Source organism: Sinocyclocheilus rhinocerous, unplaced genomic scaffold (assembly GCF_001515625.1).
Source record: "Sinocyclocheilus rhinocerous isolate Xijiao unplaced genomic scaffold, SAMN03320098_v1.1 scaffold324, whole genome shotgun sequence".
NCBI lineage: Eukaryota > Metazoa > Chordata > Actinopteri > Cypriniformes > Cyprinidae > Sinocyclocheilus > Sinocyclocheilus rhinocerous.
Window position 1 is genome coordinate 433,490 of NW_015644072.1, and position 22,166 is coordinate 455,655.

Sequence of the window (22,166 nt, forward strand, 5' to 3'; positions counted from 1 at the left end):
AAAATGTTTTATATAACAGTGCTTTCGGTGTGAACAAGTGTGCCTCACACAACCTGAAAAGTGAAGCCAAAATATTTTGATCGCCATCTGGTGGCTGGCTGCAGTATAGGTCATGAACCCCACCCTCTCCATGTAAGTGAATGGGAAATAAGCCACACTAAAATATCAAATTACACTTCAAATAAATTTTTCCCAGAGATGGTTTCCATCATTTTTGGTAGTTCTTATAACACGCATGTATGTTCAAATGTTCGTTTGCTTTTAGGTAGTTGTTTGATGCTATAAAAACGGGGTGTGGTGTCATTTTTTAAGTGAAGTGACATGTGGCCAAGTATAGTGACCCATACTAGGAATTAGTGCTCTGCATTTATCCCATCCAAAGTGCACACACACAGCAGTGAACACACACACACCGTGAACACACACCCGGAGCAGTGGGCAGCCATTTTTTTTTTGCTGCGGCGCTCGGGGAGCAGTTGGGGGTTCGGTGCCTTGCTCAAGGGCACCTCAGTCGTGGTATTGAAGGTGGGAGAGAGCGCTGTACATTCACTCCCCCCACCTACAATCCCTGCCGGTACGAGACTCGAACCCGCGACCTTTGGGTTACGAGTCCGACTCTCTAACCATTAGGCCACGACTTCCCTGGCCACGACTTGACTTCGACAAGCACACGATTGTGTGCTTGTGATTGGGTCTTTAGGAGTTTGCGTGGGACTTTGATGCCACGGCTCCATCTCACGAACACTACTGCGCAGACTCAGCCTCCAAATGAATCACTACTGCGCAGACTCAGGCTCCAAATGAATCACTACTGAACAGACTCAGGCTCCAAATGAATCACAACTGAACAGACTCAGGCTCCAAACGAATCACAACTGCACAGACTCAGGCGCCAAACTCAGGCTCCAAATGAATCACAACTGCACAGACTCAGGCTCCAAATGAATTACAACTGCACAGACTCAGTCTCCAAATGAATCACTACTGCACAGACTCAGGCTCCAAATGAATTACAACTGCACAGACTCAGTCTCCAAATGAATCACTACTGCACAGACTCAGGCTCCAAATGAATCACTACTGCACAGACTCAGGCTCCAAATGAATCACTACTGCACAGACTCAGGCTCCAAATGAATCACTACTGCACAGACTCAGGCTCCAAATGAATCACTACTGAACAGACTCAGGCTCCAAATGAATCACTACTGAACAGATTGGGCTCCAAATGATGTCATCGGCATAAGATGAGGGCGGCCATACTGGGATATTTTGGCTTCACTTTTCTATAGTGGACAGAAGTGGAGATGCATTGTACATCTTTTTTTACAGTCTATGGGTGTGAACTTTAATGATTTGAGGATTATTACATGGTGGTTTCACTGTTGCGATGTTTGAGAGAGTCGTTCTCCTGACAGATCAGCTGGTACGGCTTTTCATTCTCCTCAATCACAGAGTTACTGATTTCCACATCCTGGTTCTGGAGTTCTTGTCGTGACAGATGCTCAACGATTCCAGCGCCAAATGAGTCTCCCAGCACGTTGGTGGTGGTCCTGAGTCGATCCCTGAACAACCACACAAAAACATTCACATTAAAGCCAATTTCTGCAGATGTGAGTGCTGCGTGGCCATGAAAAACACATAAGCGCAATGCTGGAGTGTTGCAGCTGGTTGCCATGGTGTTGCTAGGGTGTTATAAGTCATTGTCAGGGAGTTGTGGGTGGTTACCAATATGTTGCTAAGGTGGTACTATGCAGGTGCTAGGGTGTTTAGAGTGGTTTTTAGCATGTTTCTAGGGTGCTGTGGGTGGTTGCCAATGTGTTTTTTAGGTGGTTGCTAAGGTGTACCATGCAGGAGCCAAGGTGTGCGTGTTGCTTACGCAGTTTCTAGGATGTTGTGGGTTGTTGCTATGCATGTGAAAAGTATGTTCTGATTGGTTTCTAGGGTGTTGTGTTCAAAGTGTTGCTAGGGTGTTGCTATGTTGTTCTGAGTGTTTTTCAGCATGTTGTTATGCAGTTACTAGGATGTAGTGGGCAATCGTCAAGGCATTGCTAGAAGGTTGCTAGGATATTCAAGATGATTGCTAGGTGGTCACTTACTGCTTAAGTGTTATGTACAGTTACTTACTGCTAAGCTGTTATGAGTGGTTGTCAAGGTGTTGTGGGTGGATGCCATTGTGTTGCTAGACAGTTGATAGGGTATTACTTTGCAGGTGCTAAGCTGTTCAGAGTGTTGTGTTTGTTTGTTTGTTTGTTTGTTATGCCATTACTGGAGTAGTTGCCAAGGTGCTGGTGTGTTGTGGGTGGTTGCCAAGGTGTTGGAAGGTGGTTGCTAGAGCATTACTTTGCAAGTGCTAAGGTGTTCTGAGTGTTTTTAGCATGCTGCTATGTAGCTTCTAGGTGTTGTGGGTGGTTGCCAAGGTGTTGCTAGATGGTTGCTAGAGTGTTGCTATGCAAGTACTATGGTGTTCTGAGTGGTTTTCAACATTATGTTATGCAGTTGCTAGGATGTTGTGGGTGGTTGCCAAGGTGGTCACTAGGTGGTTTCTAGGGTGGTTGCCAAGGTGTTGCTATGCAGTTGCTGGTGTTTTGTAGGTGATTAGGATTTCCCCAGGTGGTTCCTAGGGTGATTAAGATTGTTCCAAAAAATATATCGGGTCCCTCCATCAATGTAACATGGCATGTTTGGACCTGTTTTTGTCAACTGTAAATCATCTTACTGCTTAGAAAAGTAACAACACACCTTTCCTCAACAAACCACATGATTTGAGGCATCATTCATGTCTGATGCACAGGAGCAGGACTGGTTATGTGACCAAATTTAACACTTAGTATTTAGTTTGATTAAATAAGCATCAAATAACAGTAATGCTTACATTAGCAAACATCATTAACTCTTTCCCCACCAGTGTTTTTTTTTTAAAAGTTGCCAGCCACCGCCAGCATTTTTGATCATTTTCACAATACTTTCATGGCCCCGAGAATATTTTGTTGTATGAATATCTGAACATGGAATATGTCAAATATTTTATTCCAGCTTCATACATAAATTTTTAATGTGGGTAAGTTTCATGAAAAAAGCAACATTTTGAACAAAAAGCTGAGAAAATTGCGTTTTTGTCAAAGACTACACCTGCAATAGCGCCCCCTACCGTATAAGAATGAAAACACGAAAAGCTGGAAAATTGCGCCAATATCAGGGCAAAGAGTTCATAATCTGTTAAATAAATAAACTTTCTGTTTATAGCACTGAATAAGTCACTGAAGAAAAAATTCAATGTATTCAATTCAGTGTTCAATATTATGGAAGCTCAATATGAAAGCCGAATGTGTCAACATTGCCAGCACTGCTTCAGATTAGCAGTCTGCATTATGTATCGATAACCTTTGAGAGAGTGCTCTCTACTGGAGCCGCATGCTTCAGCGTGACATTTGAGAGAGACTCACAGGAACCAGTCCACCGCGATGATCAGTGTAATGTCCTCTGTGGGCAGTCCCACCGATGTCAATACTATCACCATGGTAACCAGCCCAGCCTGAGGGATGCCTGCTGCTCCGATGCTAGCGGCGGTCGCTGTAATGCTGCAGGAAACATGAGGGCTTTTTAATTTGGAGATATTGTTTGTAATAAGGAGAATGGTGAAGTAACAGCTGATTACCTTCAGTACTTGTGCTTGCCAAAACTAACCTGATGGTGAGGATCTGCCCAAAGTTCAGGTCCATGTCATTGACCTGGGCAATAAAAATGGCTGCCACTGCCTCGTACAAAGCAGTGCCATCCATATTGATTGTGGCTCCAACTGGCAGCACAAAACGTGTCACTCGTTTGTCCACATGGTTGTTTTCTTCAAGACAACGGAAAGTGATGGGCAGGGTGGCAGAGCTGAGGAAGACAAGAAGATAATAATACCGTAGTATTGCGTGCAGTTAAAACTACAAATATCGATTGAAATCTATTTAGGAGAATTGAATCACTGAGGTGTAAATGAGATAAATTGAGGATTTATGTCTAACTTTTATACTTACCTGTGTAGAGCATACAGTGTGACAGAGTTTTAGTCAGGACAACTAGGTGTAAATAAATAAATAAATGCTTGATCATATGCCAAAGATCTTTGCATTTTTAGCTTTGAGGTCATTTCTATGCAAGTGCAGTGTTATTTTAGCATCATTGAGATACTATTATAGTTTCTGTTAACATTTTGAATCAGATTTTATTGCTATATAATACAATTTTAGTTCATTTCATATGTTAATTTTAGCTGAAGTTTTAGTGTTTTTGTCATTTTTATTAGTTTTTGTTGATTTTAAATGTCTATATAATTTTTATTCATTTTTATTTCAGTTTAATTTGAGTTATTTTAGTAGCCTACATCAAGTTAAACTAAATGAAAAATGTTGCCTTGTAAACTAGCTGAATAAGCTAAGCTTAAGTTTTTTTTCCCATTTATTTCAGTTAACATTTATTTTATTTCAAGTAACAAAACCTTTATGGTACCAAAAATATCATATTATTGATATAATATCATATTAAATGAGCATTACACTGTATATATAATCAAATTATAATTAAAAATATTTTTAAAAAATATAGTATATCTTGCAAATATTTGTTCAATTAAATGCTCTCTAGAATCTCTAGAAATGATCAATTCTACCCATGTCTGACCAACAGTAGTTATAGCATATATTTTATTCACACATATACTTTATCTCCTTGTCCAATCAATAACTGGTTGTGAAGGACACAGCTAGAATTGATTCATTTTGAAAATGTCTTGCTTTTGTCCGTGTCAGGTGTAGTTCTGCTTGGCTTTAATGTTAATTAAAAGATATGAAAAAGAGCCCTTTCATATGTGCTGTACTATTTCCTGTTTCAATAGGAAATATATATCCACACTACATTCATAAAACCATTCCATGGGGTAGAAACACCATCTGCTACTGGACCAACAGATCTTCTTCTCAATTCTTCTCGATTTGCTCTGTTTTGTTGCTGTGGGATGTGTAAAAAGAGCCCTACACAGAGTTCTATAAAGTGTTTACCTGGATGAGGTGCCTAGAGCTGTGATCAGAGCCTGCAGCAGCCCAGCGATGAAGGTGAAAGGGTTCTTCTTGGTCACCACAAAGAAGAGCAGAGGCAGAACGACCAGGCCGTGGATAAGCAGCCCGACAATGACAGAAACCGTGTACATCCCTAACTGTCCGCCCACCTGAGCAAGATCCTTCATCTCAACGATCTTCCCTGCAATCAGGAAGAGGATTCCCACCGGAGCATACCTGCTCAGCAGAGCAGAGACGTGACACACATTTCACGCCAATACTTTAATGAAGTGTACATTTTAATAAATAATTTAACAAATAATCGCTTAATAAATAAATTTTGCACACACGCATGCATAAATAGAGCCCTTTTTAAATTAACTTTTAAATGTATCACATGATATTTGTAATTATATGTGTCATTTTGTTTCAAAAAAAGTCCTAATAATGAGAAACTCTCATAATAATGAGAAACTTTCTCATGACTATGAATTAATATGCCATAATATTTAGAAAAATATAATTAAAATATAAACTGTACTTATATAATTATAACTATAAAATATAATTATGACTTAGCATCTTATTATATTGAGAACAGTTGTCAAAATAATAGTATATCATAACAATGAGAACCTTTCTCATAAAAATGACACTTAAATATTATAAATGTAATTTGTCATAATATTTAGGAACAAAATCACATAATGACTTAGATTTTCCTTATAATGAGAAACTTTCATAATAACGACTTTGAGTATAAACTGTACAAACTTTCTCAGAATTATCAGTTAAGATGCCATAATATTTAGAACAAAACAAGTGTGACTTATAATGCGAGACATAATAATGACTTAACATATATTAGCATTACTAAGATAAAGTTTCTTATTATGAGATGTTAAGTCATTATTATGAGTAATGTTTTCATTACATGATACTAAGTCACAGTTATGAGATATTTTTCTAAATATCACGACATATTAATTTGTTATTATGAAAAAATTTCTCATTAATATGATATACCAGTCCATTATTATAAGATAGTTTCTCATTATTATGCTTTCGATACAAATAAGAGTGTACAAGAAAAAAAAAAAACAGAGAAAAAAAAATAGTTCATAAAGTTCTTAAAAAAATGTATTCATGTTTCAGGTTTCATTTACTTTTAAACTTTTATATTATTAAGTTTTTTTTCAAGAGTTTTATGTGACTTTTTAGCATTCTGATCATTTTAGAATATTATATAATGTCTAATATAACTGTCACAGTCTTGTCATAGTCTTAGTCTTCCCTGTTTGACCTAGTTTTCCCTCATGTGCCTGATTATTTATTATTAATTATTAATTAATGATTGTTAGTTATCTCGTTAGTCCTCTGTCTTATTTAAACCCTGTGTTTGTTCCCAGTATTTGTCCGGTCTTGTCTATGTTTAATGTGGATAACGTGGATTGTACCCTGATCATTAGCTTATTAAATATTATTGAAGCCATTGTATGTATGAATTGCTTTTTTAATGTATTTTTTTAATAAATTAACAAACAGGACAAAAACCAAGCACCACATCATTCTCTCTTAAATAACTGCCTTACTGTTGTCAAAGATTCAGCAGGAAAGTTATCAGAGCATCATAATCCCACACTTACCAGATAATGATGGCCACCAAGCGCATTATGGCTTCATTCAGGCAGTCAAAAAAGTCCCGGAGAGCCTGGCCCTGCTGTTTCATGTTTCCGATCACTAATCCAAAGCACATGGAGAAGACCACCAACCCCAAGGCGTTCACCCCATTCGAGGAACCTGACACAGGCACCACCTCTTCCACCGTCTCCTGGATGCTCTGCAGGATTGTGCTGAGGTTGGACACTTGGATGAGATCTGTAGAGTTGAAGTTGTCTGTCGCATTGACCATGATGGTGACATTTTTGGTCAACACGGTTTTCTTGTATAGTGTTTTGTACTGCAAGAAAAATGGGTGATTAGTAATGTCTGTTACTTGTACCAAATAGGGCTGAATGATATATATATATACAATTGTTTTTTTGTTTTTGTTTTTTTTGCAATATACATTGCATTATGAAAAGTATTACATTACCTATTACTTTCTAAAGCCCATATCAAGCTCATCCAGTTAAACAATATAAGGATACACTCTAAAAAATGCTGGGTTAAATACAACCCAGTGCTGGGTAAAATAGGGACAAACCCAGCAATTGGGCTGTTTTGACCCAGCGGTCCCTATTTTACCCAGCACTGGGTTGTATTTAACCCAGCATTTTTTAGAGTGTATGCTCTTTTAATTTTTTCACATAAATAATATAAAATTGCATAAATTATTCTTGAACTGTATTTAAAGGGAGAAGGTTCCATTAAAAACACTTTTTAACATTAGATGATCAATTTTGATGTTAAATCCACTATTGCTTTATTTAGAATTGTTCTATTGGTCTAGACAGTATTTAATTCAATTACATCAGAAGTAACTGTAATTAAATTACAGAAATTTTAAGAATAATCCTTTACTTAACTTTTTCAAGGGTTAATTGCTTTAGTTTCTTAGTAATGCATTACACCCAACACTGATCGCGATATCGATTATATTTCGATATATCATGCAGGCTTAATAGCAAATAAGAAGTGGCACATTATTTTCAGAGAAGCATTAGGAGAGGATTCACAAACCTGTTTGAAGCAGGCCTCAACTAAATTTGGTGGAAACATATTTCTGTAAGATCAATGAGAAAAATCAGATCCCATAGCATCTAAAAAATAAACAAGCATCGCATCAGTCAAACGAAACTTTCTCCCCACCTTATCAGGTCCAGAAAAGCGTCAGCGGCCTGCACTGGCTCAATGCTGCCACTAGAGGCCACTGGACTATCCCTGCTGCCTTTACCCGGCCTGATAATAATCACCATTACAATCCCGATGAAAACTGCTATAAAAGTGGTCACCATGTAGTAGACGATGGCCCGAATTCCCATCTTCCCAGAGGCCTTGCTGTCTAAAGAGGAGATTCCTGAAGATATGCAGCACCAAGAGACAAAAGATCTGTGGTTGAGCATTTCTGAAGTGACAATCATACTATAAATTGAAAGTGACGTGAAGCGTAGCCAAGTATGGTGTCCCATACTTGGAATCTGTGCTCTGCATTTAACCCATCCAAGTGCACACACACACAGCAGTGAGTAGTGAACACACACACCATGAACACACAGCCAGTGCTGCGGCACCCGGGGAGCAGTTGGGGGTTCAGTGCCTTGCTCAAGGGTCTCACCTCAGTCGTGGTATTGAAGGTGTATTCACTCCCCCCACCTACAATTCCTACTCCTACTGAAACTCAAACCCGCAACCTTTGGGTTACAAGTCCGACTCTCTAGCCATTAGGCCACGACCGACCCCCAAAAAAGCAGCATGGGTTCATTGCTTTATTGATTAAATACTTTTAAGTTAGGCGTGTATATCCACTTCACAACATTTCTGTGCAAGATTCGGTCAATGTTAATTTTTACATATACTATTAAATAAATATTTAAATATAGCTATTTTATACACTACCGTTCAAAAGTTAGGGGTCAGTAAGATTTTTTTAAACACTTCTCTTCTGCTCACCAAGGCTGCATTTATTTGATCAAAAGTACAATAAAAACAGTAATATTGTGAAATACTATTACAAATTAAAATAACTCATTTTTAAAGTGTGATTTATTCCTGTGATCAAAGCTGGATTTTCAGCATCACTACTCCAGTCTTCAGTGTCACATGATCCTTCAGAAATCATTCTATACGCTGACTTGCCATTTAAAAATCATTTCTTATTATTATAAATGTTAAAAACAGTTGTGCTGATTAATAATTTGTGTAAAGTGTGATACATTTTTAGATTCTTTGATGAATAGAAAGTTCAAACAAACAACATTTATTTGAAACAGAAATATTTTGTAACATTGTAATTAAATGCTTTTACTGTTTTTCTTTTGCACATTTGATCAATTTGATGTGTCCATTCTGAATAAAAGTAATCATTTCTTTTTTCTTTTTTTATAAAATCTTACTAACCCCAAAGTTTTGAACAGTAACAGAACTGAATAGTACATCTGCACAAAACAAAAGCACATGAAACCGAGATGCTGAATGCATAACAAGCAATAGTTAATGTATTATGAAACATAAATTAATAATAAACAATTAACCCTGCTGTAAAAAAAAAATGCTAAACGCATAGTTCATCCAAAAATGAAAATATCCTCATTTACTCAACCTCACGTTGTCTCAAACCTGTGTGAGTTTCTTATTTTTGTTGAACACAAAAGAAGATATTTTGAAGGATGTGGGTAACCGTTGCTGGTAGCCATTGACTTCTATAGTATGGAAAAAATTACTATGGACGTCAGTGGCTATCACCAACTGTTTGATTCTTCAAAATATCTTCTTTTAGGTTCAGCAAAAGAAAGAAATTCATACAGGTGTGGCGGGTTAGCAAATGATGACAAAATGTTCATTTTCGTGTGATCTATCACTTTAATTGTTAGTTTATGATACATAATGCATTACTAATGTAAAGGAATTTAAAGTGTTAGCGAATGCTCTACAGAGAGCAAAGTGATTTCTGGTGTACCTGTGACGAGGCTGGAGACGATGAGTGGTAGAACGAGCATTTGAAGCATCCTCATCAGCAGCTCTCCGGGGAAAGAGAAATACTTCACCTCCCTGATGGTCAGGTTACAAGGTCTCAGGGCGAAACCCAACACCACCCCTGTATACAGTCAAACAGATGTGAAACTTCAGTTTGAACTGTTTTCAGACTTCATACTTCCCTCCTAAACAGTGTCACTATTATCAAAAAACAAGCCCAAAGTTATGTATTTTTCCTGCTGTTTTGCCCACTGATTTACTGCTTTACCTAAAGCCACAGCAGCCACTGTGAAGATCACAAAGGTGTTCCTCCGCAGGAACGTCTTGACGCTGTCTCGTGTGATGCCGCCCATCTTTCGTCTGCTTCCTGACATCTGCTTCTGTAACACTCGGCACAGACGGTGGAGCCCCTCCTCAGCGCGCTGTGGCTTCTCAGAGTCTTCACTCAGAAACAGACTAGTGCTGTTTGGAGGCTTCTCATTCATAATCAGCTCTAATACATGGTCCAAGAGGGTTTCGTGGGAAACTGTGGCCGAGAAATCAGAAAAAAAACAAATCTTTTGGGACTCAAAGTTCACCAAATAGTATCAGTTGATTTAATGAAACCAAGTTGTAACATTCACACAATGTGTATTCTACTCTACATCATGTGATTAAATGGCAAAATATGAATCGGTCATTGCAGGGTATATGAACCCACAGTGTTTGAGTTACCAAAAGTGAAGATTCTTTGTTTTTGAAAACAAAAGAAGACATTCTCAAGAATGTACGTTGCTCTTTTCCATACAACAAAAGCACAGACAGTATAGCTCTTAAGCACTTTTAAACCTACATCACAAACAGCCACAAGACATGCTGATTATGTCACAAAAAAATAAACTTAAAAAAAATGGTATGTAGGTTGACCAGACGTCCCAGTTTATGAAAACAAAAATATTAAAGTCAATAAACATTATAATAATTACAATAACAGTAGTCCTACAGTATATAGAACACACAACTCATCTGCTAAAACATGTCTATTATTTAAGCTGTCAAGCTGTTTGAATCATCATTTTTATATTCATTTTAAGGTTTTAGGGCTTATGGCGTTCTGTTGTCATGGCAACAAAGTTGCAAAATTGGATATAACCACTGATCTATAATATATAAAAGGTTAGTAAGTGTAGACTTTTTTCACAGTAAATTAACATGAACATACATACTGTTTATGTCAATACTTCAGAAACATTGAGCATTTTAAACCTCATGAATTAGCCTCACTGTAACCCTGATATTTGCTTCTTCTTTTTTTTAAATGCTGTTGATTGAGCTTCACTTGTACTGAATCCGGTTGTATTGTTTTCTGTGTTTTGTGCTTTTTTGGAAATGTTTTTTGTAATCAACATTATGACATAAATGCTGTTGCCACTCCTAAAAGAAGTACACTTAACATTTTTTTCTATTCTGTACTGCAGTGGTTCCCAACCCTGGTCCTGGAGGCACCCCAACTGTAACACGCGGCACAGACGGTGGAGCCCCTCCTCAGCGCGCTGTGGCTTCTCAGAGTCTTCACTCAGAAACAGACTAGTGCTGTTTGGAGGCTTCTCATTCATAATCAGCTCTAATACATGGTCCAAGAGCGTTTCGTGGGAAACTGTGGCCGAGAAATCAGGAAAAAAAACAAATCTTTTGGGACTCAAAGTTCACCAAATAGTATCAGCTGATTTAATGAAACCAAGTTGTAACATTCACACAATGTGTATTCTACTCTACATCATGTGATTAAATGGCAAAATATGAATCGGTCATTGCAGGGTATATGAACCCACAGTGTTTGAGTTACCAAAAGTGAAGATTCTTTGTTTTTGAAAACAAAAGAAGACATTCTCAAGAATGTACGTTGCTCTTTTCCATACAACAAAAGCACAGACAGTATAGCTCTTAAGCACTTTTAAACCTACATCACAAACAGCCACAAGACATGCTGATTATGTCACAAAAAAATAAACTTAAAAAAAATGGTATGTAGGTTGACCAGACGTCCCAGTTTATGAAAACAAAAATATTAAAGTCAATAAACATTATAATAATTACAATAACAGTAGTCCTACAGTATATAGAACACACAACTCATCTGCTAAAACATGTCTATTATTTAAGCTGTCAAGCTGTTTGAATCATCATTTTTATATTCATTTTAAGGTTTTAGGGCTTATGGCGTTCTGTTGTCATGGCAACAAAGTTGCAAAATTGGATATAACCACTGATCTATAATATATAAAAGGTTAGTAAGTGTAGACTTTTTTCACAGTAAATTAACATGAACATACATACTGTTTATGTCAATACTTCAGAAACATTGAGCATTTTAAACCTCATGAATTAGCCTCACTGTAACCCTGATATTTGCTTCTTCTTTTTTTTAAATGCTGTTGATTGAGCTTCACTTGTACTGAATCCGGTTGTATTGTTTTCTGTGTTTTGTGCTTTTTTGGAAATGTTTTTTGTAATCAACATTATGACATAAATGCTGTTGCCACTCCTAAAAGAAGTACACTTAACATTTTTTTCTATTCTGTACTGCAGTGGTTCCCAACCCTGGTCCTGGAGGCACCCCAAAACTGCACATGTCTCCTTTCTCTGACGCACCAGTTTCAGGTCTTGGAGTCTCTACTAATGAGCTGATGACCTGAATCAGGTGTGATTGATTAAGGAGACATACAAAATGTGCAGTGTTGGGGTGCCTCCAGGACCAGGGTTGGGAACCACTGCGGTACTGCATCCTGTAAAGCTTGTTTTTTTTACTTAATTTGAGAATACATACTGCTCCCGTATAGGGGGCATGGATGATCTGGTAATATACAATACCTCTCTTTAAACACCATTTATGGGCCACACGTTTTCTCAAACATATTTTTAAGAATATGGGCAACCAAACAGTTGATGGACCCCCACTGACTTCCATACTATAGAAAAAATTACTATGGAAGTCAATGGGGACCATCGGCTGTTTGGTTGCCCACAGTCTTCAAAATATCTTTTGTGTTCAACAGAACAAAGAAACTCATACAGGTTTGAAACAACTTGAGGGTAAATTTTTGGGTGAACTATCCATTACAATCCACCACCTACTCTTGCAGTTAAGCACCGACTTCAATCCAGACTTGTTTAATAACATGCTGATGCCAAATTGATGAGAGGCTACAGTAATGACATGCTCTAATTGATTATGAAAACTCACTATTATGAAAAATTGCCTCATATTGAGGACGCTTATCCCGAAGACAACAAACAAATATCATGAGACTTCCAGATAAGCTGCACACAGCATCTCCACTGAGACGGTCATTGTATATTCTGTTTCAGATGCACACCAGGATGGAAGTGAAGGTGTGTAAGCTGAGGGCTGTTCTGGAGTCAGCTGTGAGTGTGAAGAGCCTGCTGAGAGCGCAGGGTTACCCACAATAGATGATTTGAGCACATATGGGTTAGATGAAAAACAGCTAAAGAATTTACCAGTGAGGGTCTTAGCAGCAGTTCAGCTAATGTAACTGATACCGACAGAGAGCGGGTTTTTTATTTATTTATTTATTTTTGGATAACGCAGTCAAATATATATACAGCTTATGTCTTTTTGGTATGGAAGCACATTTCCCCAGTATATTTTTTTGTTGTTTTTCAACAATGACAATAAAGACCAATCAATATAGTAAAAAAAAAAATAAATAGACAGCTCATTTTGACTTTATATCTAACAATGAGGCTGTACATCTTGGAACTATGACCTTCAAATTGTTACTTTATATATCACAAGAATATATCTCCGTCATGACTTTTTCACATACATTCAAACTGATTATATCTCACAATGCAACTTTATAAATTGCATTATTTTATATCTCACAATTATGACTTTTCCCACATAATTTCAACTTCACATTTCACATTGTGAGTTTATATAATGCAATTACGTCTTTGAAATCGCGACTTTATATCTTGCAATTAATTTTTTTCAGCATAATTTCAACTTTATATCTTACAAGGTGACTGATCTTGCAATTGCAACTTTTCTGCTAAATTTCAACATCATATCTCACAATGTGAATTTACCTTTAGCAATTTTGCAAAAATACAACTGTGAAATTGCGCCTTATATGACTTTATGCCTTGCAATTCATTTTCTCCACATAATTTCAACTTTATATCTCACAATATGACTTTTTATCTTGCAATTATGACTTTTTCACATATTTTCAACTTTATATTGCGCAAAGTGGCTTTACATTTTGCAATTATGACTTTGTTATTGCGACTTTATATCTTGCAATGTGACTTGATATCTTGATATGTAATAGTTTTTCGGCATAATTTCAACTGAATCTATCACAATGTGATTGTATATTACATTATTATTCCTAAAACCCCTTTTTTTGTAATTGTGACTTTATTTCTCATATTAGTTACTATTTTAAACTCTGTCTCACGATTATTTTTTACATTTTTTACTCTGAGGCAGAAACAGGCTTGCATCTTTCAAACATGGTGTTACAAATGGGAAAACTTTTAAAGCAATCAGGAATCCAGCAAGGGTATGCAAAACTCCTCATAACAGAAAATAGTTCACCCAAAAATTTAAATTCCATCTTCGCATTCCATCACCTTTATGTCATTCCAAACCATATAGTATTTTTTTTTTCATAATGTCCAGGTTTCTTGTTTCAATGGAAGTGAATGAATATTGTGGCCATCAAGCAAAGAAATTACAAAAGAGCACCATAAAATTGATCTGCTGTATATGACTTACTTGTGAAGAAGCCATGCATGTAATTCTGCAAAACATCTCTGTTTTTGTTCCAAGGTATAAAATAAATCATATGACAGAATTTTCATTTTTGCATTATTGCGTTAAAACTCAGACTCCTGCGGTTCTAGGAAAATACCATGAATTTGTGGACTGGCTGACAAAATAATCAACCATCATACAGACCACGATACCAATCACTGCTTATCTAAAGTCAGAAGACATTCAAATATAATACACTCCATAATGCACCATGAAGAAAAACATGAATTCAATTTAAGTACCTAATCTATTTGTCACCCAGCAACTCCACCTCAGATTTTCCTTACTAATCTATAGTATAAAACCTTGATATGGGTTCACTCACCACTCATGGTTGCTCTGCAGTGGGTTAGTGCTGGAGATATTGGACTGAAGTGGTCACAGGTAAAGCTCAACTCGGGCCAAACGCACATGAAACAGGTTTTTATACAGCATGACCTTCTCTCACCCTCCAAGTGACCCCATACTGAGCGACAGCAGAGGTACACAGCATTCCTTTTGACCTGATCTAGGGCCAGTTTTCCCTCCATTGATCCCTGCTTGATGGTCTGATCACTGATCTTAAATCAGCATAAATACACACATCGACAAACACCCCAGGTGAGCACTACAAAGCACCACTTGCCAACAGTGAACCAAAAGATCCACACTTGAACCAGAACATCACACACTCAGGAGAAAAAAAGAGGGTGGATGATGTATTTATGAACTGAACAGGTTGTTTTCTGACTACGGGGTTTTTTAGATACAGAATTAATGTTTGGATGTAGCCTAGGCTACATTTTGGCGAGACAAAACAAACTAAAAGAAAGAACGAAAGGAAGAATTCATATTATTGACAAGTTGATGCCTCATCCAAAGAGCTAGCTCAGTTGAATATTAGAAAATAATTTAATACAATTTGCATTTTAAAACATACGACTTACCATTTAGTGGCAGCTCTTCTTGTATCTCTTCTCTTCTCTCGTGCGCGTTTCTAGTAACTCTTCTCTTCTCTCGAGCGCTTTATTCTGCGCTCACGGCGGAGAAAGTGATTTTTGCGTGGGAGGAGAAGGTTAAGGATTTTTTTTTTCCTGTGAGAGAAAACAACGACCTACTGCCCGACTGCGCAAAGAATCAACACTTTAAAAAAGTCTCATTGGGGGAGGCGTTTAATACTGAGCGTACAGCGTACTATGCTGCTGTAACACCCGCTGAGCGGTTTCATCTAATGACTGATCAATGCCGGGGACACATTGTCATTTGAAGTTATTATATGTGAAATATGATCTTCATTAAATGATAAATATGTATATAAAGTGAAAATGATTTTTAGCACTGTAGTAGGCCTACTCGAAGGCAAGAGACAAATATTCATCGTATCTCATTACCATGACAATGTGATTGCTCTTACTTGTTGAGGTCCAGCCTTCAGATGTGTGTGTGTGTGTGTGTGTGTGTGTGTGTGTGTGACCTTCTGCTCCGATCTACCCACTCACCACCTACACACGTGTCTTTACAAACTCATCTCGCTCTTTTCCTTGCAACTTTCCCCAAGGAACCTGCCTTTTTCTTTGTTTTGCAGCAGCACAGGGATAAGGGTTCATTTAATTTTATATATGTTATTGTACGTTTGCATGAATGTATTTTCATGACCAAGTGTGTTGTGATATGGAACAGATAGTAGCTAATCATCTTTTACTTCTGCAAGATTGGCAAATAACTATTCATGTACAGAATACTGTTTTTAGAAAATATAAGCACGAATTTAAGCCACCATGTGCAAACGTTCAGCAAGTACAAATAATAAGAGAATGTTGTTCTCAGAACATTTTCTCTCAACATTATGAGAATGTAGGCCTATATCAAATATTAATAAAGTAATAAGAATGTTCCATGTTTTGTCTTAACATTTATAGAGCTTTTATATATATAAGCCGAGAGGGAACATTCCCTCTTATAGGCCTACCATGGGAAATTTGGAGTCTTTATACTTCAAACCACTAGTGACATAAGCTCAAAATTGTACTTATATATGTCAAATTTGCAGTATTCCCACCATTTTGAAAAATATCATTTTCAACATGCAATCACATACTTCAATTCTTATAATTCAACTACTTACAATTCTTCAGGAAGTGTAAGGACTAAAAACATGGCTTTAACATATAACAGCGCATTTCGCATTTTTCAAAGATGAGAGCAGCAGATTGCATCGCTATGGTAACACAACAGGCCTGCCATGCAGAGTGTGGGTGTATGTTGCATACATGTTCTACATTTAACTACCGTAATTATACATTCAGCTGCTGAGAAACAGGCATGACACGCATTAGACACAGTTAATATAATTATAAAAGGTTTGGGTTTACTTTTCTAAAGGCTGTAACTGTGTTCTTATTACAAATTAGCTAAGCAGCGAGTCAGTGACTAATCATTATGTCATTACAGTCAGTAGGCTTTATAGTGATAAAATCATAAATTGTTATGTGACACTGAAGACTGGAGTAATGCTGCTGAAAATTCAGCTTTGCATCACAGAAATAAATTGCATCTTAAAATATATTTAAATAGAAAACAGTTATTTCAGATTTTAATATTTCACAATATTACTGGTTTTACCTCTATTTTGGATCAAATATATGCAGCCTTGGTGAGCAAAAGACAGTTCATTAAAAACTTTTTTAAATCATAATGTTTCCTTTTAACTTTTGACAAGCACTGTACATAAATTGTACAATTTCAAAATAACAACAAAAAAAGTTAAAATCTAAATAATAAATCTAAATAATATTTTCTTCTGTTTTAAAACTTCCTGCGTTTTTTACTTCCATCTGGATCGTCTTATTTTTGTGTCCAAAACTGTGTATTTTTTTCTTATTTTAAGGCAGATTAAACGCAGCTGAATTAATTGGAACATTATATTTTATTCATACATAATTTCCTAAGATCTTGCATATTATTTTAATTATCAATCTTTGTTCACTAAAATGTTTATTCAATAAAAACATTTAATTTTAATGTGTTCTGTATCCTAGTGGTTAGATAAAATCTTGATGCAGACTTGATTAGCAGAATGCCATTTGTTTGTTTACATATAAACACTATCAGAAAAAAAAGGTACAAAAGCCGTTACTGTGGTGGTACCTTTTGTACTTTATTTACCCTTAAAAGCTGCATATTAGTACCTTAAAGGTACATATTAATACCGAAAGAGAACATATTAGTACCTATTTGGTATATATTAGTACCTTTTGAAAAGGTACTGGCCCTGGGATGAACCATTTTTCCTTCATGGAGGAGCATTTGAAGCATTAGACGTGTTGCCCTATAATTAACAGCAGCCTCACTTTCCGGAAACGGGAACACTTCACATAGCACCCAATGTACTTGTTAAATCTTAAAGGGTTAGTTCACCCAAAAATGAAAATTCTGTCATTAATTACTCACCCTCATGTCGTTCCAAACCTGTAAGACCTTCGTTCATCTTCGGAACACAAATGAAGATATTTTTGATGGGAATTTTCATTTTTGGGTGAACTAACCCTTTAAGAAGAATGGCATCTACACTAATATTGTTTTATTCTCATTCCGAGGTCACCGTAGCCACCCAGAACCAGCCCACAGATGGTGAATCAGCATCTAGAGACCACCTCTACAGCCCTGAATGTCAGCGGAGACCACGTCAAATAGATGAGCCCCAGAGATAGATCCCCTGCGAAGACCTCGTCACCTCGACGACCATCGGCACAAGACCACTGGAACCAGACGAGTCCTCTGCACAATCTGACCTGTGTTGCAGCCTGGAATTAAACCATACCATGCTGGTTTCGTCTGGTCAGAGGAGAACTGGCGGGGATGCTAAGACCTCGTCACCTCGACGACCATCGGCACAAGACCACTGGAACCAGACGAGTCCTCTGCACAATCTGACCTGTGTTGCAGCCTGGAATTAAACCACACCATGCTGGTTTCGTCTGGTCAGAGGAGAACTGGCCCCCCGACTGAGCCTGGTTTCTCCTAAGGTTTTTTTTCTCCATTCTGTTACCGATGGAGTTTTGGTTCTTTGCCATGCACTGTCGCCTTTGGCTTGCTTAGTTGGGGACGCTTAATTTCTGGCAGTATTGTCAACTTGATTGCACAGGCAATATTTGAAATGAACTGAGCTGGACGATGACATCACTGAATCAATGATGAACTGACTTTAACTGAAAAATTTACTGTTTGTTATTGTCCTCTTGCATTATCGGCACACTATTTTCCTGTTTAATACTGTAAATCTGTTTGAACACAATCTGTATTGTATAAAGCGCTATATAAATAAAGGTGACTTGACTTTCCCAGCACTTTGTGAGTTGCATTACCTGGTTGCATGCTCACCTTTGCCTGCTAACATTAAAGAGATGAAAGTAGCCTGAAGTACAAAACTGCCTAGACAAACAGCAAAAGGTCAGGAAATAGATTTGTTGCTCTGAAATGTCACCATCTTCAAGCTTAACGTGAAGACACAGACTCGGCACAAGACCACTGGAACCAGACGAGTCCTCTGCACAATCTGACCTGTGTTGCAGCCTGGAATTAAACCACACCATGCTGGTTTCGTCTGGTCAGAGGAGAACTGGCCCCCCGACTGAGCCTGGTTTCTCCTAAGGTTTTTTTTCTCCATTCTGTTACCGATGGAGTTTTGGTTCTTTGCCATGCACTGTCGCCTTTGGCTTGCTTAGTTGGGGACGCTTAATTTCTGGCAATATTGTCGACTTGATTCACACAGATACTATTAGAAGAGAGCTGATCTGGATGATGACATCACTGAATCAATGATGAACTGACTTTAACTGAAAAATTTACTGTTTGTTATTGTCCTCTTGCATTATCGGCACACTATTTTCCTGTTTAATACTGTAAATCTGTTTGAACACAATCTGTATTGTATAAAGCGCTATATAAATAAAGGTGACTTGACTTTCCCAGCACTTTGTGAGTTGCATTACCTGGTTGCATGCTCACCTTTGCCTGCTAACATTAAAGAGATGAAAGTAGCCTGAAGTACAAAACTGCCTAGACAAACAGCAAAAGGTCAGGAAATAGATTTGTTGCTCTGAAATGTCACCATCTTCAAGCTTAACGTGAAGACACAGACATTTAAAGCCTGACAAAAGAGCCAATCAGAGACTCATTCAACATCAGAGCTGAGACAGCAAACACTCCATTTAGGTTATTAAAACACACAAAGCATGTGCTAGAAGATTACTTTATTCGCTTACGTGAAAATATATCTTCATACAATCAAACGCCAAAAAATCTGTATCAAAAACATTTTCAAAACAGGAAAAATGAGAGAGAGAAAAAAAAAGTATTGCTAAATACAAAACTGCAGTGTTCTCAATTGTGCCAAATCCAGATGGAGCCATTTATCTGGTCAGAGGATGATATTTCAATAGCATCATTAGGCTAATATTGTGTTAATTAAGTACAAAAACAAAGTTATAAGATGAAGAGAAACAAAAAATAGCAAAATTAGTGGTCATTGAAGTACAACTGTATGCTGGCTGTTTCCCACATTACTTGATTGATTAATTAATGGGCGTATATGTAGGTGTAAGCGTTAACGAGAAATGAGGTGAACACAATTCACTGTAGCCCTTGAGATCTATGAATGAAATGATATGGAGTTTATAGACTCCAAGATACATTCAGGAGTATGTGCTAAAGATAGTGTAGTATAAAGTGTAACTAAATTTAAATTAGTGTAGCAAAGTATGGAATGCAAACCACAATCTTTAGATTGTACTCACACACACACTGGTTCAGTTAGAGTTCAATACATCAAAATGATCTTTAACACAAGTCCTTGTTAGTCCACACTGAGTATAAAGGGTTTCTTGACATCACTCTTTGGCTGAGGGAGGCTGTTTGTTTTTTATTAGTTAAAACATGTTCTGAACATGTGATTAACCAATAAAGACATTCGATTAGATCTGCATTAGTGTTGCATCATGGACTGTCTGACTGCATTCTCCAGGGATTTTCTAGTGACGAGAAGCCTGACCACATCTTCATTCTTCTTGGTGAGTTTCTTTCGTGCCTGATCATGAGTCACCATAGTCATGTCCCAGCCGTTCACCTGAAATTAACATTGAGAGCACAAAATAAACACTTAAATAAATATCTAGTTCAGTCATAAAACTCTAGATGGCGCCGTTTCTTTGCATGCAATCTGTTAGCAATCACATCATTTACTACAGGGCACAGGCTAATGGTGCGTTCAAGTCATGTCGGATAGATCGTATTTACGAGTTGAACGCACATGAACGCCACCACAAAGTCGTTATTACGAGTGGGAAACTCGAAATTTTCTTTAAGCCCCGAGTTTCCGAGTTGGGGGCGTGTCAATGAGAAACATGGCGGAATCGATGGATGCAACGTCTGTAGTTGACGGTAAATTTTGTTTAAATTGATAGTTTAGTTGTCCTATAAACTTAAATTGGTCATGTTCTTGTTACGCAGCTAGTTAATGAAATCCAAGTAAAAAAAAATGCTATCATTTGTGCACCTATAGGTGAAAAATCTTTTGATTTGCCATGTCGCATGTTTTAAAAAATATTAAAAACGCAAAACACACCTGATGCAAATTCTTTGCTCTTCATTTTCTATAAGCAGAGTTAACAGACCCTGTTGTAATTTCTTGTAATTTATTAAAAGAAGGTACACCGCCATCTTGTGCCGACTAAACTGACTTGAACGCACCTGACGTCGTAACTACGACTTGTCAACTCGTAAGTACGAACGTCCCAGGAGGACTTGAACGCAGCATAATTCTGTAGCCAATAAGCTTGCTTGAATAACATTTAAATCGTCTGGTTCAATGTTCGCTGTATTAGCCAGTTATTTAGAATGACATCTGCCGATACTGATTCCGATACGGATTGTCTGATTTTCCTAAAGGAAAAAACTCTCCCAACTAACGCTGAAAACTACACGGGGAATCATCTTTCCGTGAGTGATTACACGAGAGATGACACATTTTGGTAAGTTATATTCAAGTTATATTGTACTTAAGTACACTTTGAGTATCTGTACTTTACTTGAGTATTATTTTTTTCTGGAAACTTATGACTTTAACTTCACTACATTTGAAAGACAAATATTGTACTTTTCACTCCACTACATTTCTATCAAGATCCTCAAAGTAGAAAGTCGTTAGCAGCTTTGAAAGTCAGTGGGTGATTTTTTTCTCCTCTAAAACATGACTTTATCAGTAATCACTCTTGGGGCTACATGAAGTGATTTCCAGCATTTTTTGAGCACTGACTAGTTCCAAATGTGATATTTATTTACAACAATTCAATAATAAGAAGTTAATATTGTGGTTTATATTAGACACAATATTGTCTGATTTTGCTAAATTGTGTAAGTGAAAATATTACCTATAAAGCCACAGAAGAACTGTTTGTTTTATGTCAAATAAGTCTTGCTGTTTTGCTTTTTTGTTAAAGGCGAGATCACTACCATCCTGCTTTTGCGGGGGTGGGTAGGGGTGTTAAATAATAATAATTTTTTGTTTTGTTTTTTCCCCATAGGTTTTTAACATTCTAAAAGCTCTTTATTCCAAAGATACTACAAGCTAGTCAGTGTATTCAGTAGGTGTAATGTATTGTAAGTTGCTTCAGAGGTATTGCAAGTAC

At 37.1% G+C, this 22,166-nt stretch overlaps 2 protein-coding genes across 2 annotated transcripts in view; both read right to left on the reverse strand.

Moving 5' to 3' along the window:
• Positions 1-1,162: 1,162 nt before the first annotated feature.
• Positions 1,163-10,201, reverse strand: LOC107757933 (excitatory amino acid transporter 1-like). The gene is made up of 9 exons (XM_016575541.1): positions 9,946-10,201; positions 9,661-9,798; positions 7,854-8,061; positions 7,725-7,767; positions 6,689-7,002; positions 5,046-5,279; positions 3,688-3,882; positions 3,447-3,581; positions 1,163-1,565 (listed from the first exon to the last, which is right to left on the reverse strand). Exons 1-9 carry the CDS (start codon positions 10,160-10,162, stop codon positions 1,367-1,369), a joined length of 1,683 nt encoding a protein of 560 aa, XP_016431027.1. The 5' UTR covers positions 10,163-10,201; the 3' UTR covers positions 1,163-1,366.
• A 9,522-nt stretch (positions 10,202-19,723) lies between these two features.
• tax1bp3 (Tax1 (human T-cell leukemia virus type I) binding protein 3) overlaps positions 19,724-22,166 on the reverse strand; it is a 5,863-nt gene continuing 3,420 nt past the window's right edge. The window contains exon 4 of the mRNA XM_016575556.1: positions 19,724-20,605. Within this exon, the coding sequence (XP_016431042.1) occupies positions 20,465-20,605 (141 nt within the window). The 3' untranslated portion in view covers positions 19,724-20,464. The remainder of the gene's footprint in view (positions 20,606-22,166) is intronic.

Excerpts from the sequence above, each read along its gene's own strand:
- LOC107757933 (XM_016575541.1), bottom strand. The coding sequence starts at position 10,162 with ATGAATGAGAAGCCTCCAAACAGCACTAGTCTGTTTCTGAGTGAAGAC. Across the intron at positions 9,799-9,945 it reads AGTGGCTGCTGTGGCTTTAG|GGGTGGTGTTGGGTTTCGCC; the intron begins GTAAAGCAGTAA and ends GACTGTATACAG. Across the intron at positions 3,883-5,045 it reads GCTCTAGGCACCTCATCCAG|CTCTGCCACCCTGCCCATCA; the intron begins GTAAACACTTTA and ends TGTCTTCCTCAG.